General features: G+C 33.2%; 1 protein-coding gene across 1 annotated transcript in view; it reads right to left on the bottom strand.

Moving 5' to 3' along the window:
• LOC145291944 (protein lev-9-like) overlaps nucleotides 1–3,144 on the bottom strand; it is a 1,240,163-nt gene extending 1,237,019 nt beyond the window's left edge. Inside the window, exon 1 of the mRNA XM_080137869.1 lies at nucleotides 3,004–3,144. Coding sequence (XP_079993995.1) covers nucleotides 3,004–3,022 — 19 coding nt within the window. The 5' untranslated portion in view covers nucleotides 3,023–3,144. The remainder of the gene's footprint in view (nucleotides 1–3,003) is intronic.
• Nucleotides 3,145–17,173: the final 14,029 nt, after the last annotated feature.

The raw sequence follows: 17,173 nt of genomic DNA, 5'->3' as shown, positions 1-17,173 counted from the left end.
CTGAGGAAAAACCAGGACTGCACACATTATCTATAATAAGATAAACAGATAACAATATGGCTGACGAGAGCCTAACAGTATTTACCATTAACTGGCCACCTTTATGTTAGGCTTAAAACCGGCGGTACCAAGTTTTTTCTGACCTTCTGTGCAGTTTTAATAAATAAATAAGCTCTTATATTGAAATTTTTCTTTCGTAATCGAGCACTTTGATGGAATTCTTTCCCAAAAGCAGTATATATATATATGATTAGTTTTTTGGAAAAATGAAATCCAGCAGAGTGCTTAATTAAAAGGAAAATCCGAAATATAAAAGCGTATTTATATTTTGTATACAGAAAGTTGTTAGTTGAGACAAGTCATTGTTACCGTCGGTTTCAAGCCCGATGATCATCTAACAACTTTCTGTACAAAAAATACAATATATATATATAGATATATATATATATATACACACACACACACACACACACATATATATATATATACAAGGGGTCCACAAAGTCTGGTTATATATATATATACAGGGTGCTCAGAAAGTCTGGTTGCATAATCTACAGGATGCTTCCACAAAATCTGGCTACATAATGTAGCCAGACTTTATGGACACCCTGTATATATATATATATATATATATATATATATATATTTATATTGACGGGCCGCCTGACATTGTCCGATCGAAAAATCGCATAAATATTATAGTTTTTATTTAGGGAGATTTATTACTGATAAGGCCAATTCTTTGTATGTATGTGTGTTAATAGTGGAAATTTGGTAAATTGGATGACTAAAGGGGATGGCTTAAGATTGGACAAATTATATTTCTAGAATATGTTATTATTAAAAAATATTACTCTCAGAAATTTTTATAGAGCGGGTAACGGCATTACTCTCAAATGATACTACGTTTTGGTATTTAGTAATCTTTTTTGTTTCGGGCATCACTGACTATTGGTTTTGCTATATGTTAAAACATGCAATAACAACTCCATACAAAAATACCAAGACCAACACTGAACAAAAGTTTGGGTTGAATTTTAGTATAAAAAAGTTCAATTTTATACTTGGATGGAAAGGGAAAGGAAGGAATTGAAAAACGAATGTTTTTAAGAGTAATTATTTTTTTATTACATTTTCACCCCAAACAAGGCACATTGCCACTTTGGTGTGCGGGGCTACTATCAGGGACAGCAACTACTGGGGCACTATGTTGGGATTTTGGCAGCAAGATGTCGGTTCACGTTACACTTAAACTTCTGCATGTCAGTACAGTTGGGGAAGCAGGGACCTGGAATGGAATTCCAGAGTCTAGCGGTTCTGGGGAAGAAACTACTGGAGTAGAAAGATCTTTTACATCTAGGGATCTCTACTGAGTGGGGGTGGGATTTAGCTGTCTGTCGGGTTTGTCGAGGGTGTTTACTATTCCTTTTGCTGAAGAATATCTTTTCTTGAGATTCTGGTGGCTTTGTGGTAAGCCTTAGCAGAGGGTCCAACTTTCTGTTCTCTTCGATTCAAAAAACCTCGGATATTTATCTCTTCCAACCGGCTCCAGTAATATGCCAGTTATTCATACTTTATTATTAATCATATTAATTTCTACTATTTGTCTCTTTTTCGGCGTGCGTGGAGCCGATGCGCAGAGACGCTTTTGTACACTTTGTATGTAACAGCCGACGAGTCATCATCCGGTTTGGAGTTTTAGTATTTTATTCATAAATCCCGACAACTCTCACCCATTGCATTCAACTATCTATTGGAGAAAAATGTAAAAAGGATAAATAAGGTTTAGTTTTTTTTTTTTTTTAAAGAATAAGATTGAATGATACAATTGGGTATGAACTTATAGATACTAAGGCATGGTGTGACCACCCGATTGATTGGATCGCGACTCTTAAACCTCCCGTCTATCTGTAGCGATGAATGATGTGGAAGAATGGGTCCCATACTAAGACATCACTGGTCGCTACTCAAGACCTATAAGTAGCTCCGGGTGGAGCGTATCACTTTGCATGGGGATGTGTGTATATAGAGTAGTTAACACTTCCATTTTAAACATGATAAATTTTAAAAATGTTTTTTGTGTATATAATCCTGGACATATACTCACCTGAATTGACAAAAATAAATAAAAAAGCAATATTCTAATCAAATCAAATGCATTTCTTTGAATTTATAAAAATTGCCCATTTTGATCCACATTTAAATGCATACAAAGACATTTTTTCTCAATAAATAGTTGGTCTAAAGTCAATGACAGAGCTAAAATCTACGTTGCCTAAGCCTCCAACTCACGCGTACACAGTCATAAGCATACACACACAGATATTAAGGAACGCACGTACACACAACTCATTAACTTTTCTCATTATCGTCTGCTCATCGTTTCGAAAAACAGCTGAGCCAAAATTCATGAGAGAGCCAAGATCTACGTTGCCTCAGTCCCCAATTCACACCTCTGTCGGGCTTGGATTTTCTATCTCAACTTACGCATACACAGAACCATACGTACAGATATTAAGGCACACATATACCCACAACTCAACTTTTATTCTCGTCTGCTCATAAAAAAAAATCAAATGTATATACGTATTCATCTTAAATATTTCTTTACCTTTCTCATAGGACATTTATTTTTACAATGAAAACACATTCGAACCCTAAAAGAGACCTCCAGCTTTGTAGTTTGAGAAGTTTTGATACCGCCGATAAGAGCGATAAAATCCGGAGCTTAATGGACGAAAGGAATAAGGGATTGTGGCAAAAATAATTCCTTTCTGAACAAAAATACATAAACAATTGCTGTTGCTGCTTTTGAATAATCGATACACATTGATTGTATATCGATTGCAAACTAATGTGAACTTTGCGACCATAAAATAAAATCAATAAAACAAAACATTTAAGAAACAAGAAAGGTATTTTTTTTCATTCAAATCAAATCAAACCAATTCATCACTCAACGAGGTTAGAAAAACACAATTGAACACTGGGGAAGCTTACTTTTGTTGATACAACTCATCCCGCAGGCTCCATCACAGAGGCACCTCTTCTTTTTACTGACACAGTCAGAATCCTTAGTACATCTTTTAAGGCAGGTACGGTCAACATCAGGTTCCCTTGGACAAGTTTTGTCATTGCCTGTAAAATTAAAAAAAAATGTATATATTAGAATCTCAGAGATATACGCCAAATAAAGTTGGCCCTTTAAAGATTAACAAACCTTGTTGCGTAAATGATGAACAAGATGGTTGCAGGTGTTTTAAAAATTATTGTAGCGTAACCGTTACATTTTCACTTGGACCCAACTCATGCATGTAAAGAGAGTTGCAAAGAGATATAAAAAAAGGAATATAATTCGACTCAACTTTTTGCAGTTAAAATAGACCGAGCATGCGGATCCCCCTATACGAGTGAACAAATTTACTCTTATTATGATTAATGTTTGTGCAAAATTTAAAAAAAAATTCTCGGCGTGGTTATTGAGAACAGTGCGAATAAATGAATCGATAAAAAGATTTGGAGGCAATTTTACCCCTATAATGTCCCTTAATGGGGTAACCAGAGTTATCCCAGAAAATCCGTTCTGACAAAAATGTACTTTCACCCTAACTAATATTTGTGCAAAATTTCCAAAAAATCCAACCCGTGGTTATTGAGAAAAGTGCAAACAAACGAAAGGACGAACGATTTGAGGCAATTTTACCATATAATTGCCCCCAGGGAGGCAATAAGAGGTGTCCTGGAAAATCTGTTCTTGCAAAAATTTACTGTCACCGTTACTAATGTTTGCGCAAAAAAAACAACAACAAAAAACATCCAAGGCGTGATTATTCAGAAAAGTACAAACGGGAGTTAATTACTAGGTTACTATTTGTATATACACAGGGTGACAAAAAAACAAAACAAAAAAAAACGGGCACCAAGTCTAATTAGGCTCAGTTTCTTAGTGTTTTGTCCGAATGAAATGAAACTTTGGTCATAACTAGTTTATTATATTCAAAACATCACATCAAAACACTAGGGTCTTTGGCCTTTTTTTCTTCTCCGTTCTACAGCATATGTTCTAGATGGCCTCCATTTAGCTTTTGTTCGTTTTTTTTTTTTGGGGGGGGGCCACCCTGTGTATATATATATATATATATATATATATATATATATATATATATATATATATACAATGTTTTAATAGGTTTATCTGCATTTTTAGATTAAATACACTTGTCTTGCAAACAATAATCACTCGAATTCGTTCATTCTATTGCATGTGTTTTCTTTATTTCGACTTTCGGTAGTTCGGGCTTAAGTTGTTAGCTGCGCGGCAAGCGTTATTATAATTCAATTTATTATTTTATATTGATTAAAAAATTAATCACTAGAAAATACTAAACTGAATTATGATAACAATTAACTAACAACTTAAGCCCGAACCACCGGAAGTCAAATGAATATCCGCTGTATTAACCGGAACGGTCCTATTCGTGGGCTACGAAACTTTGGAATATTGATTTTTTTTTAGGCGTTGATGAAATCCAAGTTTGTGTAAATCATAAATTGATCAACGGTTATTCTTATATGACAATACAGAAGGTTAACACAGTTGTACGCAAGAGGTTTCCAATATAAGACAAACATTCTGAAAATGAGTAAATAATTTTGTGTAAAATAAATTAAAAAATAATTACGTCTAAATAAAAAAATGGACGTTTTCTAAGAAAAAACACCGGATCTCCGAGACGGAGACGTTAACCTCAATATCGTTTCAATCAACATCAAAAACTACGTAAAGAATACACACACACACACACACACATTATATATATATATATATATAAATATAAAGCTGTGTGTGTTTGGTCACGAATAGGCTCCTATATGGTTGACTATTTTAAAAAACTGATTACATATAATGATAGAAGATGTATCGAGACATAGGAATGGATATGTTTTATCTGGCAGAACGGTAGTTCATTAAAATTGTGCGGTCTGCGTTCGCGCCTGGTTCACAAAGTATGGAAATAAAAAAAATTTAAAAAAAAAAACGTTTACTATTGTTTCTGATATAGATGTACATAAGATAATTTGATAAGTATGTTTTAACTTAAATAGGGATGGTGTAATACAATTGTGGGGGGGGTCTGCGTTCGCGCCTGGCCTCCATAGAATGGGAATAGGCACAAACTTTAATAAAGACTTTTCATATCTATCTGCGTAAGTATACTTTGATAACTATGATTCAGTTTGAACAAATATGGTATAATAGAATGGAAATATGTCACAAAGTTTAACAAGGTTTTTTAATATAGATGTACAGAATATTGTGATAAATGTTAAAGTGTGAACAGGTATGGTATAATAAATTATGAGGTTTATCTATTTTATTTTTACTTTCATCATATTTTACTTTGGTTTTGATACCCCCAAATTCAACCATAATTTACAACCCTTCCTTTTCATAACCTATCATACTTTCATAAACCAGAGTCCATTTTCTGTAGGCTGTTTTTGAACCCAGTCAACGACGGGTACTTTTGCTAGTATATATATATATATATATATAAATATATATATTCCGGGTTGAAAGATATCCAAAACATTAAGAATAATTTGATTTCAACAAAGGTCGTTGACAGTGCTCAATCAAAGTGAGCAAATTATAGTTTTTATTTTTCTTTATATAAATACACTCATATCTTGCTACGATGTGCAGACCGTTTCGATCATAATTGATCTTATCAAGTAATGAAATTTAAGAATGGGAAAAGGTTCAAGATCATTTTCAATTTTAGATGAGAGAAAATACTCTTTGCTATGATTGACGTGAGACAAGGTTAATGTTCCTACAAACATTTCATTTCTTTTATTTTCTTGACTGATGAGATCAATTATGATGGAAACCCTATGCAGTTCATGAAGAAAAATAAAAGCTATATATAATTTCCCGGTGTATTAAAATGAATAATTATTATCCAATTATAATTGGCAAGCCCCTTCAAGAAAGCTTGAGGATGAGCACTGTTTGCGATAATCAACACGCGTCTATGCAATGTTCACGACTGCCTGCACTTACTTTGGAAGCGAAACAAAACATCAATATTTTTTCGCTCCTAATGTAATTATAGCTAGACGTCATATTCCTATTATGTTACCTAGAATCTTTTCTCCTCTTCAGATGAAAAGCATTACGCTTCGAAATATCATGGTGTAAAGAGTCCCTGCTTACCCTCAGCCCTAATTGAGGTATATCCTTATTGAATAAATGAATACATCTATATATATTAGCATATAGTTTCATCTCACCATTTTCTTTCTTTATTGATACATACATACACACACATATATATATATATATATATATATATATATATATATATATATATATATATATATGTGTGTGTGTGTGTGTGTGTTGGGACGTTTAATCGGAAGCGGGAATCGGAAAAATCGGAACTTCTGGGAATATCGGAATCGGAAAAATTGGAGCCTATTTTCCGGTGCCAGAACAGATTCCTTTAATTATCTGTTTTATTTGCTTTTGGTTAAAGAAACATTTTCCACTGTTTTTAGTAATAATAAAATAATAAACATTTATTGATTTAAACTTCCAGTAAAACTAAAATCCATAAATCATCCCCTCACAAGTGTGTTTTTACGTTGGAGAAAATATAAGCACATGTGTTTTTACGGTAATCGAGACAAAATAACAATTTTATAGTTAAATATTTAGTGATTCATAAAGAATCGGAATCAAGAATTTGGAACGAAATCGGTAAAATATTTGAATAATTATATATATATTAAAATTAAAAATATATGTTAAAAACTTCAAAGACTATATATATATATAAGTGATGGTTGTGTAGTTCCAACGAGAGAAAAAAATGTATATTTAAAAGAGTGTAGCCATCAACAATCGTGGGTGTTTCAGACTTATCATTTTTTATTTTAAAATATTTTTATAACGCGTTTCAAGCTTTGTTCAGCTCTCTTCAGATATTTTTATATAAAGGTTTTTTTTTTTTTTAAATGAAAGTTTGAAATGTCTTTTTGGAAAACATTTTAACTCTGACAACATTGATTGCGTTTTTCCGAGAAATGCCAGAGAGAAATATAAATTATATATATATATATATATATATATATATATAATATATATATATATATATATATATATATTAATTAGGAGATATAACATGGAATGAGAAGAGCTCCCCTTCCACAAAAGTGGTTTAATCTTGTAGCATTTCTTCTCTTTCATGCTCATTTCTTCTTGGAGTAACATTCTCAATAGTTTCCAGTTACTTTGGCATGTCAATTTCGTCCTCTGCAGGAAACCACCAAACGGAAAGTACATCCAAAACATCTAATGATGTCCCAATCTTGCCGAACCAAACAGATGCACTTATTTCGTATTTTTTTGTGATGTACATACGTTTTAATCATAATAATATGTCTTTTTTTTTGTTCCTGTGTTTTTAGTGATGTACGACTTGCTATTTTTATGAAAGGATAATTCAAAATGCGAAAAAAGAAAAGTCAAATACAAATGGACTAAACCCACCTATTATCCACCATTTTTAGAACTGGAAGTCATTTGGCATTTTCATGACTGCCAACAATTTTCAATAAATATGTGTATGTGTTTAGACATAACAGACTTACAGAAAAATAATTCAGAATAGAACAAATCCACTTTTATCATCTTCCGATCACTATACACACATATTATATATATATATAAAAATATATATATACACGCACGAACATATAAAGATATGTATATTTATATACATACATACATACATACATACATATATATATATACGCACATTATATATATATATATATATATATATATATATACGCACATACATACATATTTATATAAATAAATATTTGATATTAATGGAAATAGTATTCCGACAAGATAGAGTGACAAAAAAAAAACAAAAACAATTTATTTGTTTATCAACGTTTCGTAATCCAAAAGAAGTCTTATAATAAAGACGAAACGTTGATAAAACATTAAATTATATGTATACAGACATACATATATAAAAATACACACTTTATCTATCTATCTATCTATCTATCTATCTATATATATATATATATATATGTGTGTGTGTGTGTAGATAAAAATCAATACAAAAATATATATAAATAAGTATTTTCCGTATTTATTCCCTATTTGTTGACGTGTAGAAACAGAAAAAGTCTTTCGGAAAAAGAACGAATACGTTTCTTTCAAAAGCACTTATTTTCGACTGATCCTGCGGTCTTCTTCAGTGTGGATGATGGGCACATGGAATGAGTATAGCCAATAAGGGTCAGATAAGATCTATCTGAATACGACCAATATTTTAAACTTGGGATGATCAGCAGATTTTGGGGCCTTTTATAAACTGTTGAATCGGACAACCACGCACCCACGCACACAGTCGCATATGTAAACACACATGCATATACACTCATACATTACAACATGCTTCCATACGTACCATATGTACACGTTTATAGACGTGTGTGTGCATATATATATATATATATATATATATATATATTTATTTATAAAATATATTTGCAGTCATCGACATACAGTCCTGTTTCGTTGTATCACAACTCATCAGTGCCGCTAGACTAGCACCTCTCCCAAGCCAAGGATCGAACCTAGAACCGTCGTGTTCACAGTCAACAGTTCTACCCTTTGACCACAGAAGCGATGCACGCAATCAATCTGTCCGAATGTCTATTTAAATAAACATCCGTCCGCTACTTGTACAGTGCTCAAACCGCGAGCTTCGCATTTTTCAGCCAAATTAAGTAGCGAGTGAGATTATTTACGACAGTGCTTAACCCAAAGAGAGGCGCTTTTTAAATATATATATATATATATATATATATATATATATATATATATATATATATATAGACAGAGAGAGAGAGACGGATAAAGGAGAAACCGATTTCTTTTCCTTTCTAACTCTCTGTCTCTCTCTCTCTATATATATATATATATATACATATATTAGATCGATAGAGAGAGAGAGAAAGAGAGAGAGAGAAGATAGCAGCAGATGAAAGGGATGGAAAGTGTTTCTTTTTTCTTTCGATTCTCAATATCTTTTTGTCATTTACTCGTTTCTAACTAATATATACAAAGATAGTTTAGTCGTTTCAAATAAATAAAAAAGGAAACAAACATATTTCTCTAATCGTTTTTTTTTCTCGTTTTGTTTTCAAGAATGAAATTATAATGACAAAAAAGAAGGAAGACTACGCATGCGCAACACAGACACTCCTGACAAGCAATTATTTAGTGATCAATAGTTGTTGCTTTTGATGCAATTGGTCAAAGCAGAACAAATCAACAAATTTTCAGAAAAAAAACAAAAACTTTTTCCATTTTTTTCTTTTTCATGGATTTCTGTTTATTTGATTTTTTTTTTTTTTTGAGTGAGATTACTTCCTTATTAATATTCATGTTATGAGAAAAATGACACACAGACACACACATGCATATATATATATATTCGCAGGTCATCCGACATTGCCCGGTCGTAAAATACGCTTCAATATGATATTTTGATTAATGCAGATTCCGTATTTATTATATTGGACACAATATATAGTAATGATTTAAAAAGTTCAAAATATTTAAAAAAAAAAAAAAAATGACTCGTGCGCCAGTAACCAGTAATTTTCCCTTTGACCAATTTAGTACCCCCAAAATGGGGAGCGGCCTATGTATTGTTAAAATATAATTATCCACTGACACGTGTTTTGTCATCTACGACTCATTAGAGTGGCTGGATCTAGCGAGATTCGAAATAGTGACCCCATGATAAGAAGTTTAAACGTCTACCATGAATGCATCGCGTTTTTATCTAAATCTTAATTGTTTGTGCTTTGCAATACTTTTTGAATGAATTCAATTATTTATACGAAAGGGCATTTTTACCTAAATGAGAGTTTGGAATAAGTTTCCCTTTCGCCGATTCGGTACCCGCCAAAATTTAGCCACTCGGATGAGTCGTAGACGACGAAACACGTGTCAGTGTGCTAATTATATTTTAACAATACATATGCCGCTTCCCATTGCTACTGTGTTCCTTTAACACAAGGTTTGGGGCTTGTTAACAGACTCTTCCTTTAAGATATTCCCACAAAAAGTCGGGGCTAGTAAAGTTTGGGGAACGTGGTGGCCATTTAAAATTGCCAATTGAATATTCAAGGGAGAAGCTGAAAATGGGCAACATTTAAAAGACACTCTTTTTCATGTTTAAAGATTCTTTGAATTTTGCATTAAAAAATTCCCTCTCTGTTAGATTGTGTTAAAATTAAAGAAGAGTATTATAAAGAATAAGGAAGCTATTTAAGTTCCAAACCCTTTAGTGACTTTTTGGACATTCTCTATATATATCTATAATATAAAGCTGTGTGTGTGTGTCTGGTTACCAATAGGCTCCTATATGGTTGACTATTTTAAAAAACTGATTACATATAATGATAGAAAATGAGACACAGGAATGGGTATGTTTGATCCTGCAGAACGGTAGTTCAGTAAAATTGTGGGGTATGCGTTCGCGCCTTTCCACAAATGGAAATAAATTAATGGAAATAAATTAAAAAAAAAAAAAAAAACTTTTACAAGTGTTTTTGATATAGATGTACATAAAACATACTTATCAAAGTATTCTTAACTAAAATAGTGGTGATCTAATATTGTGGGGTCTGCGTTCTCGCCTGGCCTCCATAGAATGCGAACAGGCACAAACTTTAATAAAAACTTTTCATATCTATCTGCGTAAGTATACATTGATAATTATGTTTCAGTTTGAAGAAATATGGTCTAATAAAAGTATGGGGTATTCGCTCGCGCCTGACCTCCATAGAATGGAAATATGTCACAAAGTTTAACAAGGTTTTTTAATATAGATTCACAGAATATTGTGATAAGTGTTTAAGTGTGAAAAAGTATGATATAATAAATTATGGGGTTTATCTATTTTATTTTTACTTTCATCATATTTTGCTTTGGTTTTGATACCCCCCGAATTCGAAGCTATCTCTTTACAACCCTTCCTTTTCATAACCTATCATACTTTAATAAATCAGAGTCCATTTTCTGTAGGCTGCTTTTGAACCCAGTCAACGATGGGTACTTTTGCTAGTATATATATATATATATATATATATATATATATATATATATATATATGTAGTTATCGACATCCCGTCCTGTTTCGTTGAATCAACTAATCAGTGCCGCTTGACTAGCACCTCTCCCAAGCCGAGGATTGTACCTACAACCATCCTGTTGGCAGTCAGCAGTTCTACCGACTGAACCACGGGAGCGGCGCCCGTAAACTATCTCGCCATATATATTATATATATATATATACTATTATATTAAAGGGACTTTGTGTGGGTGTTCATTCTCCATAGACTTTGCAATTTATGTGCTTCGCAGTGTTCTATGAAAGGATTTGTATTGGAATGTCTTCCATAAGTATCGATTATTGAAAATCGAAAAAATCCGATGGAAGAAAGAACAGGCGATTTTGACCAAAGTTAACACCTTACACAGCCTAACATCACAATGGCATTTGAGAAGTTTTATTACCGCACAAGCAGAAAAACCCGACATATAAAATCAACAGTGGATTCTTTAATGTGACAGATGCGCGTTTGAAATGAATCTTTCTGTTTAAAGCACAGTTGAACCATGATAATTGACTTTTCCCGTTTAAGAGAGACTTCATTAGTTACACAGAACGAAACCCAAAAACATCTGCTCAACCCCTGTCTCCAATCACGGGTCGTAGGCGAAAAGAAACATTTCCATGACTTACATACAAGCCATTTTCATTTCATGGACACATTCTTACACTATATGACTATACAACTTTCTTTAGTAAAAAGGTATTTGTATAAAGGAACATTTATTTATTGCAAACATTTTTTTATCTTGTAAAATGTCTTGTGGTAAAGTTTTTTTTCTCAATATTTTATTTCCGTTTTAGTTAGCACTTGCTAACTGGTGACCCCGTTTATTCTTTTGAGGTTTCATTTATTTCAAACTTTTTATGTATACATATATATATATATATATATATATATATATATATATATTACATAGGTTTAATGAAATATGTTGAAAAACACTTTAGCAAAAGTTAAACACATATTTATTTTTTAGGAGGAAACACAAATAGAGGTGAAAGTCCTTAATCCTCGGAGTTTCAAAGAAATATTTTCCTTCTTGTCAGAGGGGAGGAATGAGCAAAATGGATAAAAGCATTTTACCTGTAAAGTCTTGAAAGAAACTAAGTATGAAAGGGATCATACTAGCGTGAAAGTGAGATTAGAACAATGAAACAGATGGAGTGAGGTATAAAAAATGGTTTCACGTGAGAGTGATTTATATATATATATATATATATATATATATATATATATATATATATATATATATATATATATATATGCTATCAGTTAAGCCCGGTTTCGCTCTGGCCCTATGTACTGTGCATCACTTTATGTGCATATATATATATATATATATATATATATATATATATATATATATATATATATATATATATATATATATATATATGCGCAGTGCATAGGGCTAGATATATATATATATATATATATTAAAATGTTTGATTCATGTGCAGGTAACCTATATCTAAAATGACAAGTGTTTAGACCCAATATTGGCGCCGGAGTTTAGTAGAGTCTGCAAAGGTCAAATCTTTCAATGTTAACCTCTTGGCAGCCAAATTTTCACCCCAAAACCGATTAAAAACTCTGCTGCATGTCTGAATATCCTTTATATAAAATTTCAAATGTTTAGACTCAAAATTGGCTGAATAGTTTGCAAGAGACCGTTAAAGTCAGACCTTTTGAACTTTGACCTCTTAGCAGCCAAATTTTCGGCCAAAAACTGATTATAAAGCTTGACCTATATCTAAATACAAGTTATGTAAAATTTCAAATGTTTAGACCAAAAATTGGCCGAGTAATTTGTTAGGGACTGCAGAGGTCAAATTTTTTTAAAGATTTTGACCACAATTTTGACCCCTTAACATTTATTTTGGGCTCAAAACAAATTAAACAGTTTGACCCATGTTCAAGTAACCTACATCTAAAACTTCAAGTACGTAGACCCAAAATTCGTGGAGGAGTTTGGTAGAGTATTGAAAGGTCAAATCATTGAACTTCGACCGCTTGAAAAACAAAATTTCTGGCCAAAAACCGATTAAAAATAGTTTCCCAAATCTCAAAACCCCTTATGTCAAATCTCGAGTCTGTAGACTGAAAATTAACAGTAGTTTTGTAGGGAAATGTACACACACAGACAATTCCACTTTATATATACTAGCAGTTCAGCTTGGCTTTGCCCGGGCCCTATGTACTGTTCATAACTTTATACGCATATGTATATATTACAAATGTGTGCATATGTATGGTAATGTCTTTCTATATAATAGGCTTCATTAAATACCATAGAGAAAAGTTGCTAGAGGCCGCAGAGATCATTTTTTTTTACTTTGACCCTTTGACTCCTTAACATTTATTGTTTTGGACTCAAATCAAATTAAAATGTCTGACCCATATCCAAGTAACGTACATCTAAAATTTAAATTGTTTATCCCTAAAACAGGCGGAGGAGTTTGGAAGAATCTGCGAAGGTCAACTCTTTCAACATTGACCTCCTGGCAGGCAAATTTTTGCCCGTCTGACAAAATACACCTCAAGAAGATCGGATGTTACATCGACCGAAACAATGTGAACAGTATAAAGATAAAACAGTTGTCTGTATAATCCAAATAATACAATACGAGATCCGAGAGATGTTGGCTCTGTTCTGGGGGTAGGGGGAGATTGCATGTTCAAATGATGGACTCATGTTATGTCAAAGAACTGCGGATTCTTGGCAATCTGAGAAGCGAGTCTGATACCGAGTCTTGTCTGTTCTCTTTGATCGGCTGCATTTATGAGTGCTTTGATCATGCTATTCTAACCTTTTCTGTCACAAATCAGCCACTTCTTCAACTTAAGGCCATCCAACAGATGAGTAGCTTGTCAATTTTGAAAAACTAGCTCATATAATAAGGAAACAAATACGCCGCAAATGTAACGATCTAATGTTTAATAAAGTATGTAGCCACGCGGATATAGGCGAGATATTCTTGAATAAATTATTCGGTTGACAAGGAGGTTCTTGCAGGATTTTTAATTTGGATTTCAAATGATGTATTTTCAAATAAGTGTTGGTTATAATACCTTTACTTTATATATTATTTTAAAGAGAGTTTTGCGCTAATCGTTAAAAATACAACCGTTTTAAAACAATTGTCTTCTTGTCAGAATGTTGAATACAAGATGGAAAAAAAATTCGCACAATTTTCTTATTTCAATTCAAGCTAGGCCGGAAAGCTCCTGAAACAGCTTATTGATATCTACGAAGCGTTTGGTCTAGGAACCACTACTTATTGCAAAACAATGGTGGTTTAAAAGATTTTGTGGCGGGAACGAGTCTTAAAGATGATGAGTGTAGTGGTCGAACATCGGATGTTGACAACAATCATTTAAGAGCCTTAGTCAAAGCCAATCCATGCACAACTGTCCGAGAATTTGCTTCTAAATTAAATGGAATGCATACAACGCTTTCCAACCATTTGAGAGAGATTGGAAAGACAAAATCTTGATAAATGGGTGCTTCACGAACTGAACGATAACAAAAAAAGAGCCGTTATGAAAAGTCATCTTCCCATTTAACGCAACAAGAACGACCCGTTTCTTGAAAGTGTTGTGTCTTGCGATAAAAACTGGGTTCTTTACAACAACCGACGATGCTCAGCTCAGTGGTCAGATGCGAACGAAGCTCTACGACACTCTCTGAAGTCAGAGTTGCACCAAAAGAAGGTCATGCTGACTGTTTGGTGGTCTGTGACTGGTCTCGTCCATTACAATTTTTGAATGCAAGTGAAACCATTACAGCGGTGAATGCTGTCAACAAATGGGTGAAATATACCAGAAACGTCAACAACATTACCCAGCAACAAAAAAGGTCGAATTCTCCGCCATGACAATGCCCGACTGTACATAGCTAAACCGACCCTACAGAAGTTTAAGCAATTGGGCTACGAACTCTGCCTCATCCATCATACTCTCAGAAATGCTTCAAAAAGCTAAGCGATATCAGAGACGCCTTCACCAACTTCATTGCCAGCAGAACGCTGCTTCAGTTGTCTCCGATGTGGTCTTGCCAGGACACTAATATATATATATATATATATATATATATATATATATATATGGCATTGCCTATATGACCTAGCAGCAAAATTGAAGCTGGCCTGCAGGAAACATATATATATATATATATATATACAAATGGCGGCAAATTTGGGGATATTTTATTGGTTTGAAAATATAGGTTCTTTTTTACCAATTGCCGTAAAAGTTTAACCATGGAATAGTTTATTATCTTCAAAAAGCCTGCAAATTTTCTTGTAGTCTGATCCCATAAAACGAAAGATATTAGCATTTTAATATTCAATTTGGCTACTAGTATAGACACACACACACACACACACACACACACACATATATGATGAGAATAATAGAAATAGAGAAATAAACAGTAAAAAACCAAGTTACGTGTTCATCAACATATAACTGAGTTTGTTTCTTTTTATTTCTCCCTCTCTCTGACAATCTTATAAGTTCCAAATCCCAGGGACAATTGATCAGGATTTAACAAATGAGGGTTCGTTGGAAAGGTAATTATTATATAATTGTGGAACAAAAGAGACATTAGCTGTTATTTATCGGTCTATCTATCAATCTAATTGGCGAAGTAAACAAGAGATGAGATGTGAGATTGTTTTGATATATTATCAAAACATGTCAATATATATCAAACTTGGTGACCGATCAAGTTTGCACCAGAAGAGATCTGACCAGCTCATCGGAAGTACGTGTCTGTCTGTTACATGTTCCGGTTAGCTAAGAAAATAGTTGAGTTGGATTGAGGACGTTAACAGAAAAAGATTTGAAAAGTGTCTCCTCCCGAGGGAGGGAGAGGGAGAGTCTCAGATACGAGATGTGTAAGTACTAACCACCCAAACAAAGATTGTCGATTACTCCTCTGCTAATGGGAGAAATAAAAGTATAATTATATATAAAGATACACAGCGTCTTGGTCTCTCTTTGAAACGTTTATTTTTACACAGAATCCTTCTCCCCAAGATTGGTTAAATACCGTCAAGAGAAGCGACCGCAGGAAAACAGGTATGTCGTCAAATGTATGTGTTTATGTAATAATATTGACACACGCATGCATCAACACCTAGACGAAATTATCACGGATTATGAAATAGACAGTTATTCATATATATATATATATATATATATATATATATATATATATATATATATATATATATATATATATATAAGAAAATATGGTTCAGATAGGGAAGAAGCCCACTATAGACATTAGTAATACGTAACACACAATCATACGACATTGATATGGACACGTAACATATGTCTGTTGGTATAGATTATATATGTTTGATACGATTATACAACATGTATTGATATTTGCATACATATTATATGTATGTATGTATAAAGGCGAATGGACCCTTTTTCGGGGTCCATGGCCAACTAGCACTGTGTATATTTGTGTGTATGTATATATGTGTTGGGGTGGAGAGGACTCCCGTAAGCCGTGGTGAAGGCAACCTTTCTAGGAGAAGCAAATCTCTAATTTAAAAAACCATAAAGCGGAAGACCAGTACCCGCATTAAGCTGGTATGCAGTTTAATTTGTTGCTGACTATCTTGCTCTTACTTGTTGCTGGATCTCAACATTTTGAACCGAGAGAGAGACTTAGCTGTCGTACAAAGCTAAGACTCTGTAACATCATCTTTGTATAGATACTCCCTTAGGTATTTGGGCTCATAGACTTTAAGTATCTGAGGTAGTGACACTCGTTTGACAAGACGTTGTAATCATCATATCATATATATATATCGATTTAGTGACAACGCAACATACGTCGATTTAATACCATTATCTAACGTAATGACCTGCATTGTATGCAATATCTATGCGACATTTGCCTTTACAGTCGCTCATTAAGGGG

The sequence above is a fragment of the Euprymna scolopes genome, chromosome 13 (genome assembly GCF_053919585.1).
Source record: "Euprymna scolopes isolate OS-2025 chromosome 13, ASM5391958v1, whole genome shotgun sequence".
NCBI lineage: Eukaryota > Metazoa > Mollusca > Cephalopoda > Sepiida > Sepiolidae > Euprymna > Euprymna scolopes.
This window is presented reverse-complemented; position numbering and strand designations above follow the sequence as displayed.